The 21,601-nt window shown below is 40.1% G+C and overlaps 1 protein-coding gene across 1 annotated transcript; it reads left to right on the top strand.

Annotated features, from left to right (window-relative positions):
- Positions 1-239: 239 nt before the first annotated feature.
- On the top strand, positions 240-9,051 carry crfb4 (cytokine receptor family member b4). The gene is made up of 7 exons (XM_056268467.1): positions 240-415; positions 1,161-1,278; positions 1,588-1,754; positions 5,033-5,187; positions 5,743-5,884; positions 8,219-8,373; positions 8,450-9,051. Exons 1-7 carry the CDS (start codon positions 352-354, stop codon positions 8,702-8,704), a joined length of 1,056 nt encoding a protein of 351 aa, XP_056124442.1. The 5' UTR covers positions 240-351; the 3' UTR covers positions 8,705-9,051.
- Positions 9,052-21,601: the final 12,550 nt, after the last annotated feature.

Raw genomic sequence — 21,601 nt, 5'->3', positions numbered from 1 at the left:
AGCATCTTTTTTAATCATTATTACAATTTTTGTAGCAAATAAACACTTAATCTAGCCTGTAAGTGAGCACATGAAATATTAGACGCTTGTTGTGTTGTCAATAACTCCTCCTCTCACGGGGTTTCTTCTAAACACGGTATTATGCGAGTTCATATGCACACTTCTTTCGCTTTCCTTCTAGACTGACTGCATTTCCTCACTCTCTGTCTCTCTCTCACACACACACACACACACACACACACACACACACACACACACGCGGAAACAAACGACACACCGTGCACGCGATCTCAGAGAGAACTTAACTACAAACTGGACTTTATAAAGACGAATCTGCTCCGTTGAAGAAGAATGAAGCCCGTGTTCTCCTGTCTGTCTGTGGGCTCGTTGCTTTATATCGTCTACGTCTGCGCAGGTGAGTTTCGCTCATAATATGTTATAGAGACTTTTACACGAATTAAACCTCTGTAATAATATTAATGATGATGATAAAAACTCTATTAGTTAATAGTTCATATCATTCTTTGACACTGCTTTGTAATTGTCAAACTTTAGTCGTGGCGTCAAACATGTTCGGGGAAACCCTGTCCGCCTGACAGTAAATGATCGCTGAACTTCCTGATAATGTTATGAATGATTCAGACTGCAACATTAACATCAGCAAACATTCACACACTTCTCTGGACTTAGTGTTTAAAAACTCTTAACCACTCATATTTAAACTCATACATGAACCCAATTTTGTATTATAAATATTAAACTAATTTTGTATTCAGGCCTATAAAAACGCACTAGAGTTGCAGTGAAGATCATTGACTCGGATGTTTGTTTGTGTTGAATCACGAGTTGTTGAAAAATACACAATGTATCTCCTTACAAAGTAATAACATATACCCTTTTTTTCTTCTTTTTTCCCCCTCCTAGGGATAAAAATATAATAAATTGTATTATTTGTATCCACTTTAGGAAAGATTGATTTGTTTATCATTTATTGGTCACTAGATAATTTCCTTCCATTTGTGTTATTTCAGGGTTTTCATGACTTTCATAAAGTATGTGGAAAAGAGTAATAATAAATATGAATATGGTGGCAGTGTGTATTTTCCAGTGATGTATTTTAGTAAACCTTTGTTTTAATGTGTGTATGTCTGTGTTAACAGAGAGCGTCCCAATCCCTGAGAATGTGACCATGACATCACTGGACATGGGATTGGCTCTGCAATGGGATCCGCCACAAAACACCACTAATCAACTATTTAACTACACCGCTGAAGTGAAGTAAGTTAATTATGATACACTCATTTTACGGCTTACTGTTATAATATGCGTGACATTTTACAAATATAATTAAATGGCTTCATACTATTAGAATATTCCTGGTTAAAAACATCGGTTTGCCTGCTGTTGTCTCTGAAAAAAAAGAGGAAAATCTGTATAATAAAACACAAAGACCAAACTTGTGTATATTAATGCACTTATAATGATGTACTGGAGGGTTTAGAAGCAGAATATGCTTTTCTGGGTTGATGAAAGTGTGGTTATGCATTTCTGTAATGTTATTGTTTCATTTTCTCCCTGTATGTGTAGACTGTGGAGAGATTATGAGCCAGTATGTGTCTGCAGCTCATCACTAAGATGTGATTTCACTTATAATGTGAGCATTTTTGGATTTTACCAACTTCGCGTTCGGACTGAACTACACGGAGAGACGTCTGATTGGGTGGAGACTGGAGAGTTTGCAGTGGATGAGATAAGTGAGTCACTTCATCTCTGATGGCAGTATGCATGTTTGTAAATGATCCCACTGAAGCTTGTCTGGAAACTCTAGAGCACAAATAGAGTTTTCTAGAGGACCTTGAGCTTCTATCCCTCTCGTGTCACATGTACAAAGAAGTATCCAGAACTCTTCAGTTTTCACATTTTGTTGTTGCAGCCTTATGCAATGTGTGAAATGTGTGATAACTTTGTAAATGTTTGAAAAAAACTGAAATATAGAAATGTGGCAATCGGCCAGGGTCCGGAATCAGCTGATTTTCCGCATTTTCCGGAGCCGGTCTGTTTTGTTGCCAGCGGCACAGGCAATACCTTCAGCTGTTCTCACTCTCTGCTCTCCAACAGTGAAGTGACACACACCCGCCTCAGTTAAATAGTGCTTTTTTGCGCATAACTTTACTAATTCCTGCAGGTTTTGTACTTCTATATGTGGAGCGCACATAAAGCCGACTCTCAAAGAGCTTGTGAGTCGCAATGCCAAATTGAGTTACAAATTGACTTAAATACACACAAAATGATGTCAAAATGACTGTCTTGGCGAGTATTCAGGAAAACAGTCAGTTTTGAGACATAAATAGTTGAGAAAGATAACGCATATTGTGCAACAGCATATTGGATCCATGCATGAACTCTTAGGCCCCATTTACACTGCATGGATCAAGTTACCCAAATCCGATTTTTTCCTCTCATGTGGCACAGATCGGATATGACCCATGAACGTGTAAGCAGGAAAAAAACGCCTGGATTCCGATTTTCTCAGATCCGATTCAGGCCTCACTCATATGTGGTAATAAATCGGATATGAATCGGATATGTGCATTTGCGTGTGCCATGTAAGCAGACAAATCGGATATTCCCCAGTAAATGCGAGTCGTACGTCATTAAAAACGTCAACTCAGTGACGTCAACTCAGGTGGACACCACCAACTGAGAACACGTGACTTATTATAGGCTCGATGGAGGACGAAGGATACACACAGTGGAGCAATGCGGAGGTTTCGTGCAAAAATGCAGGGTTGTTACAGAAATAAATCCGTGTTTGAAGACATTTCTCGAGATATGGGGAGGCACGGTTTTAAGCGTTCGTGGCTACAGTGCCACCGTAAGATAAAAAGCTTAATGACTTTTAAAAATATTGTGGAAAGCAAAACACTAAATAATTTTATTCGCATCTGCATCCATTGTATTTCGTGCTGTTTTACTTCCTTTTCCGGGTCAGAACGTCTACATTTGGTAGTTTCAGCAGTGTATAGTGTAAATGCAAAAATCGGATACGGGTCACTTTTCAAAGATGATGTAAGCGGGTCGTCAGAAAATCGGATTTGGCCACCAAGACCTGCAGTGTAAATGCAGCCTTAGACAGCGGCAGGTTTATTAGGCTGTCGTCACTGTCATGTTAATCAAAGAACAAAACACAGAAAATCACTCTGCTCTTGACTGAAGGACTTTTGCAACTTTAATTGTAAGGACTAATCTTAATCTAAACATGTATCTTCCTTTTCAAAGTGATTTCAATCATATGAAGCGATTCAAAACCATCAAGGGCGAGCAGAGCGCATCTGAAGTGTCTGAGCTGAAGGAAGTAATACATTATCTATCGATTTATTTCTGAATGCCGACAGCACACTGTAGTTTGTACACATTATGTGTACAGTTAATGAAGAAGAGAAATAAAGTTTGCCAGAAAACACTACTAATTTAGTCAGTTTATGAGCTGAACAATAATAATAAAACATAAATGACACATATGATGCACATTCTTTGAGTTTTCCGAACTTGTAAAAACAAACATCCCAGGAGAACTTGAATGCACACTATGGTATTGCCTGAACAAAAGTGGTCTAACTGCAGTGTTGCCCTGAGGCCCAGTTGCCCACAGTTGGCCGATAATAATTACCATTTATCGGCCGATATCGATATGTGGTCAATATAATGTGCATCCCTAATTTAAATTATAGAATGGGTTATATTAGAAATCAAGCAAAGAGCGGTGCTTTAATAACCAGTGAAGCTGATAGCAGTTCAGTTTTTTAAATTGTGCAAATAGAAAAGTCCATAGGCTTGTTCCAGTCTGGATATTCTCAATAGTACACCTCAAAATTGGGAAGATCGTGATTCAGATCGTGATTGTTTGTTATGGGATCGTGATGTGAAGATTGCAAATCCCTTTCTTTTTTTGACAAAAGAAAAAGCCGGCAGAGCTCAGAGACAGGATTGTGTGGATGCACAGATCTGGTGAAGACTGATAAATATTTCTGCTGTATGATCACAGTGGCCTTCATAAGTAGAATAAGCTGGGAACGATTACTCTTCCTATCTAGAGAAACTGAGGGATTGAGGGAGAAGGTCTTTGGTAAAAGAGGCGACTAAAAATCTGTTGAGCTCCAGAGATCTTGTGTAGAGTTGGGAGAAACTACCTTGCAGAAGGAGAGACGTCCCTGCATCACTCCACAGATCCGAGGTTTAGGACCGACTGTGTGAATGTCCTCGAGTGGACAAGCCAGATCCCGGACTTGCAGAACCCAGTCGAACGTTTCTGGAGAAACCTGAAAACTTCTCCAACTTCAGTCCCCATCCTGACAGAGCTCGAGAGGGTCTGAGGAGAACAGTGGCAGGAAATCCACAGATATTACGGCATCATACCCATAAAGACCTGAGCCTGTACAAACTAACTTTAAACTGACTTACTACTTTATTAAAAATCACTGAACTACAGAAAAAGAAACGACAAGATGTTTCGGTGTTCATCCAAACACCATCCTCAGCTGTAAAACACAGGAAGTGACTCACACACACTAAAGTCACATGATCAACACATGTAGTCCAAAACGTCTTGTTTCTTCTTATGTAGTCCACCGATTTTTGTTTTAATAAAGAGTTTATTTGAATATTTTACTACCAGGATGATTTCGACATTTTACTGGAGACTGTTATTGCAACCAGCGGTGCTTTAGCTAAAATATTGAGGGTCTGAATACTTATGTGACATTTCACTTTTTCAATGTTGCTGTGTTGTTGTTTTTTTACAAAATCATCACTCATCTGTCATTTGCTTTGCTTTGCTATGGGTTACTGAATGAGGATTGAAAAAATACTTTATTTTAGCATAAGACTGTAACAAGCTGACTTTTTCCTGAATGCACTGTATATCAAACAGTGCATTTGATTAACATTCATAAAAAATAATTTGTCTCACTGTAACTGTTTAATATATGTTACTGTTATACGTGTATAACACAGCATTGCCCTGTCTGTGCAGCGGAGGTCAGCGCTCCTCATGTCCAACTGAGCAGCAGAAAAGGACAAACCGAAGTGGACATCACTGATCCTCCGATGAGAAGAAGCACCTTGAGGGATGTCTTTACTGGGGTTTCATACCTCATCCGCTTTTGGGAAAAAGGAGAGGCAGAAAAGGTAATGAATGCAATATGTTGTCTAAAGTGTTTGAGCTGTCAGCCTACATATACTGTACAACAGATCAAACTCATGTCTGCGCATGTGAAGGATGCTGTTTTACATGGATATTGGGAAGTACAAAGCCTTCTTGGATTGGTGCCGGAACACAAAATCATTTAGGCTTTCAAATAAATGTTGTTTGTAATGAATGCCATTATAAGCTAGTTATTTTTCTTCTGTCTTGTTTTGTTCTGAATACCGTTGAACTCAAAGGATTTGTTCTGGACTAAGGGGAACTAAAATACATGTTTATAATGTTTATAATTGTGCTGTATTATTGAAAAGTGCACATTTACTGATGGGGACAGTTTACGCCAATAAAACAAGCATATTGTGTTCATTATCCCACCCACAATAACTTTGAGGGGGTCCTTGAAAAAAAAAAAAAAAAAAATACAATACCAACAAACATTTCCCCCTTCAATAGCAAACTAAACCGGATAAGACATCTATTCCAGTTATATGAGACAGGCCATTCATGCTCAATGTGTTTTTGTTGTTTATTCTCAACAGGAAGAACTAATAAGAGACCAGAACAGAATTATGTTACCAAACCTGGAGCCTTTGGTGAACTACTGCGTGGAAGTGGCGGTTTTGTACAATAAAAGAACAAGCCAGTTCAGCAACACGACCTGTGTGACCAACTCACCCAGCAGTAAGCTTTCCCCCATATAAACCAGCTTTCCCCCATATAAACCAGCTTTCCCCCATATACACCAGCGTTCCCCCATATAAACCAGCTTTCCCTCATATAAACCAGCTTTCCCCCATATACACCAGCTTTCCCCCATATAAACCAGCTTTCCCCCATATAAACCAGCTTTCCCCCATATAAACCAGCTTTCCCACATATAAACCAGCTTTCCCCCATATACACCAGCTTTCCCCCATATAAACCAGCTTTCCCCCATATAAACCAGCTTTCCCCCATATACACCAGCTTTCCCCCATATACACCAGCTTTCCCCCATATAAACCAGCTTTCCCCCATATAAACCAGTTTTCTCTCATATAAACCAGCTTTCCCCCATATACACCAGCTTTCCCCCATATAAACCAGCTTTCCCCCATATACACCAGCTTTCCCCCATATAAACCAGCTTTCCCCCATATACACCAGCTTTCCCCCATATACACCAGCTTTCCCCCATATAAACCAGCTTTCCCCCATATAAACCAGCTTTCCCCCATATACACCAGCTTTCCCCCATATAAACCAGCTTTCCCCCATATACACCAGCTTTCCCCCATATACACCAGCTTTCCCCCATATACACCAGCTTTCCCCCATATAAACCAGCTTTCCCCCATATAAACCAGCTTTCCCCCATATACACCAGCTTTCCCCCATATACACCAGCTTTCCCCCATATACACCAGCTTTCCCCCATATAAACCAGCTTTCCCCCATATACACCAGCTTTCCCCCATATACACAAGCTTTCCCCCATATACACCAGCTTTCCCCCATATAAACCAGCTTTCCCCCATATAAACCAGCTTTCCCCCATATAAACCAGCTTTCCCCCATATAAACCAGCTTTCCCCCATATACACCAGCTTTCCCCCATATACACCAGCTTTCCCCCATATACACCAGCTTTCCCCCATATACACCAGCTTTCCCCCATATAAACCAGCTTTCCCCCATATACACCAGCTTTCCCCCATATACACCAGCTTTCCCCCATATAAACCAGCTTTCCCCCATATACACCAGCTTTCCCCCATATACACCAGCTTTCCCCCATATAAACCAGCTTTCCCCCATATACACCAGCTTTCCCCCATATTTCCCCCATATAAACCAGCTTTCCCCCATATACACCAGCTTTCCCCATATACACCAGCTTTCCCCCATATAAACCAGCTTTCCCCCATATACACCAGCTTTCCCCCATATACACCAGCTTTCCCCCATATACACCAGCTTTCCCCCATATACACCAGCTTTCCTCCATATACACCAGCTTTCCCCCATATACACCAGCTTTCCCCCATATAAACCAGCTTTCCCCCATATACACCAGCTTTCCCCCATATACACCAGCTTTCCCCCATATAAACCAGCTTTCCCCCATATACACCAGCTTTCCCCCATATTTCCCCCATATAAACCAGCTTTCCCCCATATAAACTAGCTTTCCCCCCATATAAACCAGCTTTCCCCCATATAAACCAGCTTTCCCCCCATATAAACAAGCCCGAGTGCTTCAGCTGTGCTTTACACACTTACTGATCGTGTTCTCTCAAAGACTACATTTGCATGCATCCTCGTAATGTGTTAACATGAGGTAAAGTTTGCAATATTGCCTACATCTCATTATAATCTTAATACTTAGATCAAATAGATGCAATTAAGCTCATGGTTGGTTGGTTTAGTGTGTATGTATGTTGTGTACTACTGCAGCTTTGAGTCCAAGACATATTTCCTGAAAAAGGACAATAAAGTATACTAAACTAAACTGAATAGTACAATATGTGGTGCATGCGTATTTTAATCAATAAACAGGCATTTATAAACTTCAATGGCATCTGTGCCACTCTGATGGAAGTGTGCATGTGCTTGTGACGAACACAAATGATGTTTTCATGTGCAGATTCATAAACCGCTGTAAAGAAGCCATTGTATTTTTGTGGTGCTGAAGAAACTGAGTTCATATTGACAAGGTTGCATGACATGAATATAATGCAGTATACTGATGGTCGAAAACATCGGAATGAAGACATTCTAGGCTCATAAGCAAAAAAATTAAATGCATCCATAGAAATCTGTTGTGCATTTGACTCGGGTAGATTAAACAGTGGCCAGTAACACCGACTGTATGAGGGCATCATTTGTGCATGTAAATAATGGCGGTAAGAGTAACCATGATTCTTAGCGAATAATGCGAACTGCGCTTACGTCACATTAATAATCACATCATTGTTGCACATGTAAACATGGTCAATCTCACCATCCTGTAACATGAGTTGTGTGTGTGCTCAGGTGAGGTCGAACCCTGGCTCATCGCAGTCGTGCTCCTGGTCAGTCTTCTGGTGGTGTTAGTCGCTATTGTCCTGATCTTTCTGGCTGTGTGGTACGGTTATCAAGGATGCAGAATTATTTTCCCTGATACGAAACTGCCGGAGAACCTCAAACAGGTAATGCACGGGTAAGAAGAGGTAATAGATAGTCAACTGTTCTGTGTTACTGACATTCTCTCTCGTTTCCTCATAGTTTTTGTCGCAACAGTCCCAGTCGCCCATACTTTCAGCCATGCAGGAGAGCACTCAGCTGAAGGAGCACTTTCATGAGCTGAGGATATTTCACACGGAGCCGGACAGCTCTCAGGACAAACCGCAGATGGAAGGATCCGGGATTCAGACAGAGAAGGATGAGAGTTGTACCGGAGCAGACGTTACACAGAGAAGCGAGGACAGATCTGAAACAGCCAGCACCACATCAGAAGAGCAGCATTTACTTGCTGAATAAGGACTGTTGTGATGCCAAACCATATTTATTTAAAGTCCCCGTGGTGAAAATCCAGCTTTTAATGTTGTTTATATTTGTATGTTGAGTTTTTGATATGCTATTAGACAAACCATGTGTAAATTCAGAAGTATACACCATTGCTGAGTATTTTCTCCTTAACCCTCTGGGCCCTAAGGGTATTTTGGGGCCCTGAAGAAGTTTTGATATTGGTGCTTTTTTCAGTTAAAAACATATTAATGACTAAAGTCTGATAACACTGTTTTCAGCACAAACAAGGCTACCGTAATATGTGAGCAACATGTACATACAAGTTTGTAGTTTTGAAAAAATAATGTTTATGCTTGTTTGTTTTTTTTAAACTAAAATTTAAAGTAAATGAAATAAAGCCATATAACACATAGTAAACATTTGTTCACAAGGCTTTTCAAAACATGGATCTTGTTGCTTAGAGTGTTTTCTTCAAAACAATGGGTAAATCATCCTCATCACTCCTTCATAAAGCCGATCTGAGAAAGCAGCGGGTGTTAAAATTACGCCATTATTTCACCACAGGGTGTGTGTTCGTCTAAACTAGTGACCACGACGCTGAAGTGTGTGACAACAGATGAATAACATCAGATCGAACCACCAACGTTTATTTATTTGGATTAAATATTTTAATCATTCTGTATCACTTTTCAATTTCAATCTTTTTACTATTTACCTGTAGCCTGGTTAAAACCAGACCATTCTCAGTTGTAACTGAGTTATGGTCTGGCAAAGCGTCATAGACAAATCATTTCCAGAGGGGCGTCACCAACGGACGTCGCGGATAGACCTAAACCCAATCAGAGCGATGAAGGAGATGACGTATGCAGAGCGGCGGAGACACATCTCCGAGTGTTGTTCTTTGCTCGTTTTTTAACAAAAAGGAAACGTTCAAATCGCTTAAAACAGACGCGATAGCTGATTGGAACGAGTGATGTTCGACGGCGGCATCCATCTTTGTAATGTAGGCTACAAAATCTGCTTCAAAATCCCAGCGCTGTCGTCATCGTGTAAAGCCCGCCCCAACGCTTCTGATTGGTGCCTCGATTTCGACGGATTGGAAATGGGCTTGAATGAGCTCTTTGCCAGACTAACTTTCAGAGCAAATCTACATTTGCCGGAAGTTGTCTGGGTTTTCCCAGGCTAATTTACATGTTTATGCCCAAAATGCTTCATTAAAGGGTTAGTTCACCCAAAAATGTAAACTCTGTCAGTAATTACTCTCCCTCATGTTGTTCAACCCCGTTCATCTTCGGAACACAAATTAAGATATTTTTGATTAAATCTGAGAGCTGGATCACTCCTCCATGTATAACCTATAACGGGTTAATAATAGCTCTTATTTTTATGAATGCTGAAAATTTTTGCATATCAATATTTTTTGTGGAAAAACTGTTTTATTTTTCAGGATGCTTTGATGAATAGAAAATTCAAAAGAACAGCATTTATTTGAAATATAAACCATTGATAATAATCATAAATGTGTCTTGAGCATCAGATCCTCATATTAGAGTGATTTCTGAAGGATCATGTGACACTGAAGACTGGAGTAATGATGCTGAAAATTCAGCTTTGGAATAAGGAATAAATTACACTTTACTATTGAAGGGTTGGTCAAAATCCCTTGCCTCTTCAAATACATATATAATCATATATCATTTTGAATGGTTATATACTTCCTTAATAAAAATCAATAATCAAATATATTCATTATCACATAATAATTTTTATATTCTTGTGCTTGTGAAATTATATTTTCTTAAATGCATGGATGTAAGTAACCAGTTTCTTTTAGGTGCATTCCAATCTTACTTTGAGATTGCACGTAGTACACGCAGGACACGAAGGCCACGTAACCCACAAGGCCGTTTGTCTCTTTCTCTGGGATCAGTAGAAAGGTTAGAGGGTCCTAAAGGCAGCGTGGGCACATATGATCCTTCGCTGGACATATGGTCAAGCTATATTGAGCGTTACTATCAAACTTTAATTGTTGTATTAAAATGTATTCTTTCCAGTATATTTCCTTCCTTGGGAGTAAATGCCAGTGATCTGTTTTTCTCCTAAATGAGTGAATGTTTTGGCATTATGTTTTGGTATACTTAACTGATAATAAGGAGCTCAGACTCTCTTCAGCCTTGATGGGAGCTGTTATTTGCTCGTGTCTGTTATTTGTGTGTGTGTGCGTATGACATTCTATGTAGGTTCTGGACGGTCGGACCAGACACCCCGGCGCCCTTCTCTAACCTGCGAGGCCACCACAGACCTAAATCTAATGAGTGGACGACAACTATCTTTACTAATGGCGATAGGCACCCCTATCTCCTCACATGTGTTAAATTGTTTAGGCTTTCATGTTTCTTAGCCAATGAGAATCATTCAACCTGTAAGCAATGACGTAGCTTAGACCTTGGAAATGGTATAACTGCTGTGATCTTTGTAACTGTAAGCGGGGCGGCCTACGAACTCCTGTGTGAGTCTTGAAGCTGACTTCTGCTGATGAAAATGCAAACTATCTTCAGTAAAACTTTTCTTTAATTTTTTATAATTCTGACTCCGGGTCTTCATTCTTCATATCTGGTTCTGGGTCTTTGACTGTATACCCCTTACAGTTATGGTGGAGGATGCGCTGGCAATTATTCTCGGTGACACCCCTGGCAAATCAACAAACAAGGTAGTAAGCTTTTGTTAATTGTTAGGGCTGTCTGACTGGAAGAGATTTTGAAGGAGAGCGGGAGAGCTTCACTCCGATGAGGCGAGTGAAGCTTCACTCCGATGAGGCGAGTGAAGGAGTAAGTTAATTATACTGCTGACAGTATAAGAAGTCGCTGAGAGCGTCGTTAAGGGTAACGGCAGCAGACAGCGCAAGCGAAGCGTGCTCTGTGGGGGCCCCGCTGGGCATTACTGGTGTAGCACCACCCCAGCAGAGCACGTCCCTGGGCTAGAGGTCCAGTGGCACCGTAAACCTGCTCAATCTCTTCCATCTCAGATAGGGGATCCCCGAACTTAGTGAAGTGAATCAGGCAGTTAGGGATACTAACAATAATAGGGTTGTTTGCCAGGGATGCATCAGGAACAATTCCGAGAGAAAATTAAAAAAAGTTGTGACCCAAATTGGCATGGACCAGTATATGTAACTGTGATTTTGGAGTATACTTTGCAGTTTCATCACGCAGAAGCCAAGCTGTGTTGTTCAAAGATCGCCGCCTCCATTTCTGCAATAACTTCAGGTGAGTATGAACCATGATTAAGATATGGCAGAAAAATATAATAACTTAATCAGTAACCTGAAGAGTCCTGAAACAAATAGTGAGACAGGAAAAGCAAACGCTGTAAGCAGCTGTGCTCTAAAGCCCTCACTTTAAATAAATTTGCAGAAATGATTAAGTAAATGGTAGTCAGGATTTTGATTCTGATTGGAAATTTAAAAAACTTGACTGGCTACAAACAAACTGAAAAATTAAAATGTTTAGCCTCGTATTGCTTACGATGATTACAAGAAGCAAGTGAAAGAAATTCTGGGTCAGGGATAATTTCCCTGGACAAGCGACTAAAGTTAAACAGACACTTTGTGAAAACAACTTAGAATATTTTGCAGCTTATGAAAATTAATGTTCTGCCAATAATAATGATGAAGATTATGATTGGGTTATTATGATTAAATCCGCCACTGGTGGACTGTAAAAGAATACAGAGAACTGCTTAATCAGTGGCTCTGTTTACATTCCTGAATGGGACACACACTGCTTCAAGGGCGTGCTTGTTGGAGCCGTTGAGGCTGACACATGAACCCTTTTGAAGAAAAGATCTATAATACTAATTTTTATAAGTGAATTGATGAATACAGGTTGATGTAAAATTAATGACTCCAACAAATGTGAGTTGCAAAATATATCAAAGTAACTAAAAGGATGATTGTGTTGTAATTCAACATTTTAAAAAGGTTTTAGATGATATAGAGAGACTAATCTCACAGATGATTTACAATAACTGCAAAAGTATCACAAGCAGAGAGTGCTTGCCTCGTCAAACTTAGTGTGTGAATCCTAATTGGAGATTGATAAACTCCAAGAGAAATCTTAAGTCAAATATTAAACTATGGTTGAGAACTTGACAATTAAAATTGAGATTGAGAAATGTGAAACGTTATTGAGAACTAGAATAATTATTTTTATGTAAAACAAATAAGCAGAAGCCGTACTGGATTAACAGTTGCTAAATGCTGATTAAACAAACAGCTTGAAAAGTTGACCATGAAAGAACTAGAAGCTGATGTTTTGCTTTCAAAAGATAAGTTTGTTATTGGCTGTAATGAAACAGTTTGCTTATCTGAATCTGATGTGTGCTGTGGCTGAAACTGCCAGTGCAACAGACTCAATCTGAGTGGAAATTTGAAATGCCTAAATTTCCTGATGTGTGGGCAAAAGACAAATATAAATAATATGTTTATTTGAAACCGTATGTAATATCTGGCAAAGATGCCTTAAGCTGGGATAGAGTTAAAAGATGATAGATAAATGTTTGATGTTAGAAGTATATGAGAGAGCAGTGTACCATCCAATAGAGTCTCAGAGTCTCTCTCATTCAATGAGTCAGCTAAAAGCTGTTATCTGTGATAATGTGTAAAGCACAGTGTGTCAGTTGAAGAATCATAGACACAGAGATGGTAAAAGAAACCATTTAGAGAGCAATTTGTTTTAGAAGTAAAACTGAATGACTTTTTAAAGAAGTATTTAAAACAATAATACAGATAGAGATGACATTTTGATTAGCTTATTTTAGGACAGTAACTTCTCTGTCTCATTTAGTCTCCACCATTCAGGACCGATGGCTCCGGCTACAGATGAAGTACACTGAATGTACGGTTGTGATCTAAATTCACTGAGTATAATCCAAGTAGCTAGGTTGCTGCTTTTAAGATAGTTAATGGATTTAAGTGATTAAATACTGTTGTTATTGAACTGTCTCCCCATGTGAACACTATTAGGCAATCCGAATGGCTCTGGATGACTCTTGAACGTGCCTTTCCTAAGCTCCAGAAAACAGCTGAGTTCTGTTGAAGAGAACTGATTGTGTGATTGGAAAGAGCGGTCACCAGTGGGCACGAGTGGCTACTCAATGACGGGTAAGACCTTCTATTGGCCTGACAGGGGGCAACCCAAGCCAGAGTGGATCACGTAAAGTCATTGGGCATCTCCTGAATGGAGGTGTGTTATGTGAGACAGGTATGAGGGTTGAGCAGGAGCTGTGAGGCCAGCAGCGTCCTTATGGCGTTAAGGGGAGATGACGCGGTGACGAGTCACGGCATGTCTCCCCAATAAAGCAAAGCTCCTCGATATATACCACTCGCCAGAAGAAACCGCATTAGTTGTATGGCTTGTTTTTTATTGTGACAAGCGTCTGCAAATATGCCAGGGGAAAACACCCTGATGGAGATTATAGATAAAGGGCGAACAGGAGTGGGCTTTCAAGAGCCAGCTGAGGCCATGAAGTGATTCCCATTAGTTGTTGTGGAGACAGTAATACATTTTTTTTATGTACTGGTTGCCTTATGGGCAAGGAAAATCATAGTGTTGATTTTGAACTAATATGTTATAACATAGTTTTAACTCTTGAAGGTCGTTAGACATGGTGGTGGCTAAAGATGAAGACAGCTTTTGATTTAAGGAAAGTCTGGATGACAAAGGTGAATGGTCAAAGGTTATTGTAATGAATACAAATTTTGACTAAGTTACAGCCTTAGGAGGCTGGTGAAAAATATTATTTGTTTATAGTGAGAGAGACTGCCTGAGTTGGAGGAAGGGATGGTAACTGTGTCTGTCTTTCTGTTATCGGCCTGCTAGAGCAAGCTGAAGCAAAATAATGATAATGAAACAAAACAACCCAGCTGACCTTGTTAAATTCTAATGAATAATGAACAAGACATGCTTTGAAACTGGTTGGGAGACCATGTAAAATTAGGTAGAAGCTACCGGAAAATGGGAAGTTTAAAATCTTATTTAAAATTTAAATCTTTTAGCAATAATATAAAGAAAAATGAATATTGAAAATGAGCAGTTAACATATGTGTGTCTAATATGAGTGCGTGTGATGGTGACAGCACTTTATGTCTTGTATGTATTAGTTTGGGGTACTATTATTTCCTGATTTTGAGGATATTGTGACATTAACCCCTGGAATTAGTGTTTTATCATTACAGATGGGTTAAGTGAAATGACCAACTTTAAAAAAGTTGATAATTCTAAGACAATCTGATGAAAAGACAATGCAGAACATGGGACGAGCTTTAATTGGAGTGGTTTTCCAGCTCTGTCTGCTATTGGTAATTATGAATGCTTTTGTCATTTATGATATTGAACTGAATTACTCTCTGGATTAGTATTTTATATAAATTGGAATTGTAAAGAAGATTGCCGTCCATTATGGGGTAAAACTCTTGTCTAAATTCAACTGAGGGTCTAAATTTAAATAGACAACTAGGTGGGATCATAAGGTTAAACGTAGGAAAAAAAAAATATATATATATAGACTTGACGGCAGAGAGACAAAGTGGCACATTGGCTAAGTCACTATCCAAATTATCCAGAGTGAGCTCCCTCATTTTATTGAAAGGCCGGAGGGCGAATAAAGGAGGAGTGAATATAACTTCTAAAAAGAAAAGGTTTTATTTCTCAATCCATTAAATGTATGTATGACATTAGATGTCTAAGAAAACTACAATTTAATAAAGGTAAAAAGAGAAAGCAGCTATATGGCTGTGGGCTGGGATCTGAGTAACATAATATTTTGGTTTCTGTAAAACTGTAAAGATAAGCGGAACTGAGACAAATACTGTGAGAAGTAGTTATAATGAAAAATAAAGTTGAAGTTAATGATAAGAAAACAAGAGTATTGAAGAATTAATAAAATACCATGATTCCCCTAACGAGGGAACTTTAAGTGTCACTAGGCTGACAGTGGTGAGAGACTCGGATGCAGAAGGAACTGGCATGTAGGGCAAGATGGAAGAAATATAGTAGAAGAAAATGTATGTTATGAAAATACAATTTCTGATAGGATTTATGGAAGTCAAATTAAGTTTAAATGGTATGAAAAAGGTTAGGGTTAGACATTGTATGATTGACAGGGATTCAAGTGATATAAGGATAAGGAATGAACAAAAGCTTTATTAAGCAGAATGGGGAACGATCCTATATTTTAGTGGTAAAATAATGACTGAAATGATGATGTGAATTTGTTTTATTTCATTTCTATTTTTTGAAACAAACAAAAAAGGGTATAAGATGTTATACAATTAAAATGGTACATGCTAGGTGACTGTAAACTGAAGGATGATTTCAGTAAAGACTTAAAGTGCTTACATCGATTATTATGGGCCTTAATTATTAATATTCTATTGTTTGTTGTTTATTTTTAGTTAGACAACCATTGTGTTTTAAACCTAAAGGGTCTATAAAAGGGGTAGTGAAAATAATGGATTAACCATCCAACTTTGTTTATAATAAAAGGATTTGGAAATCATAATTTTATAAATAAAAAAACTAGTGCATATATTCTGGTACTCATGATTATAGACAATGTCTTTATTTAGGATCTGAGTAGTGACTGTGGATCTAGCCCATGCTAGGAATACAGCAATAGTGCTTGCTTATTTAGCCTGGCTTCCAGAGAACAAATATGTACTTGTTTCGTAATCAGTTATGTGTTTTATAAAAATTTTAACCTGACTGATAAACTGAGGAAGAATGACATTGATGTCCTGTTGTGAGTGGAAGGTGGGAGAGCCTCTTAATGGGGACTGGAATTTTTAGTATCCAGCATGTCCGTGACGAGGTGAAGAGACAAGTGTGACCCGTCAGGGGAGCATGCGTCACCACTCCTCCCTTCCGTAGTGACCTCACTGGTTAGACCAGACGTGGCGGTATTGGACCCCACATTGGTCTAAAATGGGGGACTGAAGGGTTGGTCAAAATCCCTTGCCTCTTCAAATACATATATAATCATATATCATTTTGAATGGTTATATACTTCCTTAATAAAAATCAATAATCAAATATATTCATTATCACATAATAATTTTTATATTCTTGTGCTTGTGAAATTATATTTTCTTAAATGCATGGATGTAAGTAACCAGTTTCTTTTAGGTGCATTCCAATCTTACTTTGAGATTGCACGTAGTACACGCAGGACACGAAGGCCACGTAACCCACAAGGCCGTTTGTCTCTTTCTCTGGGATCAGTAGAAAGGTTAGAGGGTCCTAAAGGCAGCGTGGGCACATATGATCCTTCGCTGGACATATGGTCAAGCTATATTGAGCGTTACTATCAAACTTTAATTGTTGTATTAAAATGTATTCTTTCCAGTATATTTCCTTCCTTGGGAGTAAATGCCAGTGATCTGTTTTTCTCCTAAATGAGTGAATGTTTTGGCATTATGTTTTGGTATACTTAACTGATAATAAGGAGCTCAGACTCTCTTCAGCCTTGATGGGAGCTGTTATTTGCTCGTGTCTGTTATTTGTGTGTGTGTGCGTATGACATTCTATGTAGGTTCTGGACGGTCGGACCAGACACCCCGGCGCCCTTCTCTAACCTGCGAGGCCACCACAGACCTAAATCTAATGAGTGGACGACAACTATCTTTACTAATGGCGATAGGCACCCCTATCTCCTCACATGTGTTAAATTGTTTAGGCTTTCATGTTTCTTAGCCAATGAGAATCATTCAACCTGTAAGCAATGACGTAGCTTAGACCTTGGAAATGGTATAACTGCTGTGATCTTTGTAACTGTAAGCGGGGCGGCCTACGAACTCCTGTGTGAGTCTTGAAGCTGACTTCTGCTGATGAAAATGCAAACTATCTTCAGTAAAACTTTTCTTTAATTTTTTATAATTCTGACTCCGGGTCTTCATTCTTCATATCTGGTTCTGGGTCTTTGACTGTATACCCCTTACACTATATAATCAAAAAGACAGAAAAAAGGTTATTTTATTGTAATATTTAACAATTTTCATCATAAGAATCCACAATTGAAGCTTCTCCTTATTCCTTAAAATGACAGCTGAAAGGTCAAATACTAAAACCATGTGAATATATGATGTATATGGACTGATTTTATGGCAGGTATTGAACTGTCCCTCTGTGTAAAAGAGCTGTTCTGGATCGTTCTGGTATCCAGATAAAGTGCTTTGGCATATCAGACTTTTCTTACTCTTGGTTTACTAATAAACTGTTTTCAAATCTGCTGCTCTTATTGATTCAAACCAACTGTAGAAGATGAACATATTGGTAACACTTTACAATACGGGTGCACTAATATGCATTAATTCATGTTTAACTAATGCACAGTACGACTCATGAAGACTAAACCATTAATTAATGATTACTGCATCAGTAACTAATAAAGAGTCTATATGATTAATAAATTAAGTAATACGTGAATTGCTATTAATTCAATGTGTCATTGTGTATTAATTCCTTAATAACATTTTATTAACTAATAGTGTAAATTAATGTGTTAATTACCACAATTAGTCAACGCTATGCACTTCAACTTCCAGTTGTCTGCTTTAATTAATCATTAGCTAATGATTTGCAAAGGTATCATTATGTTATGACTTTACTTGTTGAGGAACATGACTATTAACTAATTGTTAAGTAATATGTAATTTTGGTTTTGACATCCACACTATGGATTTCAATTCATACCGGGATTCCACTGTGATATGAACCGCCACATCCAACAGTTCATGGCACAGGAGTGTGTCAGGTTAAGCTTGATCTCTAGGATTTAATGGAAGAACACTGAGAACATGCGGCCGAGCTCTGCTATTTCATAACACTGTGTCTAGACCGGACAAAGAAACTAGAACCCATTATAATCAGTGATGCGACACAATGCTACGCGACACAATGCTACACGACACAACAAAACCCCGACAGTAAACTGATGCCACTCTATTTCTGACGTACTCCGAGCTCTTGCGCTACTTCTGTTAGGAAGGACAAATGGACTTGCAATGGTCTGTCATGTCCAGTGTGGACAGCTGTAATGGTATGTCATGTCCAGTGTAGACAGCTGTAATGGTCTGTCATGTCCAGTGTAGACAGCTGTAATGGTCTGTCATGTCCAGTGTAGACAGCTGCAATGGTCTGTCGTGTCCAGTGTAGACAGCTGTAATGGTCTGTCGTGTCCAGTGTAGACAGCTGCAATGGTCTGTCGTGTCCAGTGTAGACAGCTGTAATGGTATGTCATGTCCAGTGTAGACAGCTGTAATGGTCTGTCATGTCCAGTGTAGACAGCTGTAATGGTCTGTCGTGTCCAGTGTAGACAGCTGCAATGGTCTGTCGTGTCCAGTGTAGACAGCTGTAATGGTATGTCATGTCCAGTGTAGACAGCTGTAATGGTCTGTCATGTCCAGTGTAGACAGCTGTAATGGTCTGTCATGTCCAGTGTAGACAGCTGTAATGGTCTGTCATGTACAGTGTAGACAGCTGTAATGGTCTGTCATGTCCAGTGTAGACAGCTGTAATGGTCTGTCGTGTCCAGTGTAGACAGCTGTAATGGTCTGTCGTGTCCAGTGTAGACAGCTGTAATGGTCTGTCGTGTCCAGTGTAGACAGCTGTAATGGTCTGTCGTGTCCAGTGTAGACAGCTGCAATGGTCTGTCATGTCCAGTGTAGACAGCTGCAATGGTCTGTCATGTCCAGTGTAGACAGCTGCAATGGTCTGTCATGTCCAGTGTAGACAGCTGCAATGGTCTGTCATGTCCAGTGTAGACAGCTGCAATGGTCTGTCGTGTCCAGTGTAGACAGCTGCAATGGTCTGTCATGTCCAGTGTAGACAGCTGCAATGGTCTGTCGTGTCCAGTGTAGACAGCTGCAATGGTCTGTCGTGTCCAGTGTAGACAGCTGCAATGGTCTGTCGTGTCCAGTGTAGACAGCTGTAATGGTCTGTCGTGTCCAGTGTAGACAGCTGCAATGGTCTGTCATGTACAGTGTAGACAGCTGTAATGGTCTGTCATGTCCAGTGTAGACAGCTGTAATGGTCTGTCGTGTCCAGTGTAGACAGCTGTAATGGTCTGTCGTGTCCAGTGTAGACAGCTGTAATGGTCTGTCGTGTCCAGTGTAGACAGCTGTAATGGTCTGTCGTGTCCAGTGTAGACAGCTGTAATGGTCTGTCGTGTCCAGTGTAGACAGCTGTAATGGTCTGTCGTGTCCAGTGTAGACAGCTGTAATGGTCTGTCGTGTCCAGTGTAGACAGCTGCAATGGTCTGTCATGTCCAGTGTAGACAGCTGCAATGGTCTGTCATGTCCAGTGTAGACAGCTGCAATGGTCTGTCATGTCCAGTGTAGACAGCTGCAATGGTCTGTCGTGTCCAGTGTAGACAGCTGTAATGGTCTGTCATGTCCAGTGTAGACAGCTGTAATGGTCTGTCATGTCCAGTGTAGACAGCTGTAATGGTCTGTCATGTCCAGTGTAGACAGCTGTAATGGTCTGTCATGTCCAGTGTAGACAGCTGTAATGGTCTGTCATGTCCAGTGTAGACAGCTGTAATGGTCTGTCATGTCCAGTGTAGACAGCTGTAATGGTCTGTCGTGTCCAGTGTAGACAGCTGTAATGGTCTGTCATGTCCAGTGTAGACAGCTGTAATGGTCTGTCATGTCCAGTGTAGACAGCTGTAATGGTCTGTCATGTCCAGTGTAGACAGCTGTAATGGTCTGTCATGTCCAGTGTAGACAGCTGTAATGGTCTGTCATGTCCAGTGTAGACAGCTGTAATGGTCTGTCATGTCCAGTGTAGACAGCTGCAATGGTCTGTCATGTCCAGTGTAGACAGCTGTAATGGTCTGTCATGTCCAGTGTAGACAGCTGTAATGGTCTGTCATGTCCAGTGTAGACAGCTGTAATGGTCTGTCATGTCCAGTGTAGACAGCTGTAATGGTCTGTCATGTCCAGTGTAGACAGCTGTAATGGTCTGTCATGTCCAGTGTAGACAGCTGCAATGGTCTGTCATGTCCAGTGTAGACAGCTGTAATGGTCTGTCATGTCCAGTGTAGACAGCTGCAATGGTCTGTCATGTCCAGTGTAGACAGCTGTAATGGTCTGTCATGTCCAGTGTAGACAGCTGTAATGGTCTGTCATGTCCAGTGTAGACAGCTGCAATGGTCTGTCATGTCCAGTGTAGACAGCTGTAATGGTCTGTCATGTCCAGTGTAGACAGCTGCAATGGTCTGTCATGTCCAGTGTAGACAGCTGTAATGGTCTGTCATGTCCAGTGTAGACAGCTGTAATGGTCTGTCATGTCCAGTGTAGACAGCTGCAATGGTCTGTCATGTCCAGTGTAGACAGCTGTAATGGTCTGTCATGTCCAGTGTAGACAGCTGCAATGGTCTGTCATGTCCAGTGTAGACAGCTGTAATGGTCTGTCATGTCCAGTGTAGACAGCTGCAATGGTCTGTCATGTCCAGTGTAGACAGCTGTAATGGTCTGTCATGTCCAGTGTAGACAGCTGTAATGGTCTGTCATGTCCAGTGTAGACAGCTGTAATGGTCTCGTCCAGTTTAAACACGGTGTATTTCAGATTCTGGTGTGCTGATATTTGTGTGCGGCCTGTTGTGGCAAATTCTTGATCTTTGGTTCATTTCCTCAAAGTCTGGTTCAGGTCTCAGAAGAAATCTTTCAGAGTCGAAGTTTCAGGTCTCAGAAGAATAACTTTATTGAGCAGTTCAACAAAGTGAGATGGTAGCTAGTCATCTGATTTTACAATGGTCAGTGCTCAAATCTTATACCTTCTTCTTATCTTTTGGTACCCAATTAGCGCTCAACTCGTTATCTTTTCTCTCTTTGCTCCTCCTTATTACTCCGCC

The sequence above is a fragment of the Rhinichthys klamathensis genome, unplaced genomic scaffold (assembly GCF_029890125.1).
Source record: "Rhinichthys klamathensis goyatoka isolate OS25496 unplaced genomic scaffold, OSU_Roscu_1.1 h1tg000272l_1, whole genome shotgun sequence".
Classification (NCBI taxonomy): domain Eukaryota; kingdom Metazoa; phylum Chordata; class Actinopteri; order Cypriniformes; family Leuciscidae; genus Rhinichthys; species Rhinichthys klamathensis.
Note: the sequence above shows the minus strand (reverse complement) of the source record. Positions and strands in the feature narration are given on the sequence as shown.

What these genes read in the sequence shown, in the direction of transcription:
- crfb4 (XM_056268467.1), top strand. Translation starts at nt 352, where the DNA reads ATGAAGCCCGTGTTCTCCTGTCTGTCTGTGGGCTCGTTGCTTTATATC. An exon ending in AACTACACCGCTGAAGTGAA is followed by an intron (nt 1,279 to 1,587) that starts GTAAGTTAATTA and finishes CTGTATGTGTAG; the next exon opens with ACTGTGGAGAGATTATGAGC. An exon ending in TGCCGGAGAACCTCAAACAG is followed by an intron (nt 8,374 to 8,449) that starts GTAATGCACGGG and finishes GTTTCCTCATAG; the next exon opens with TTTTTGTCGCAACAGTCCCA.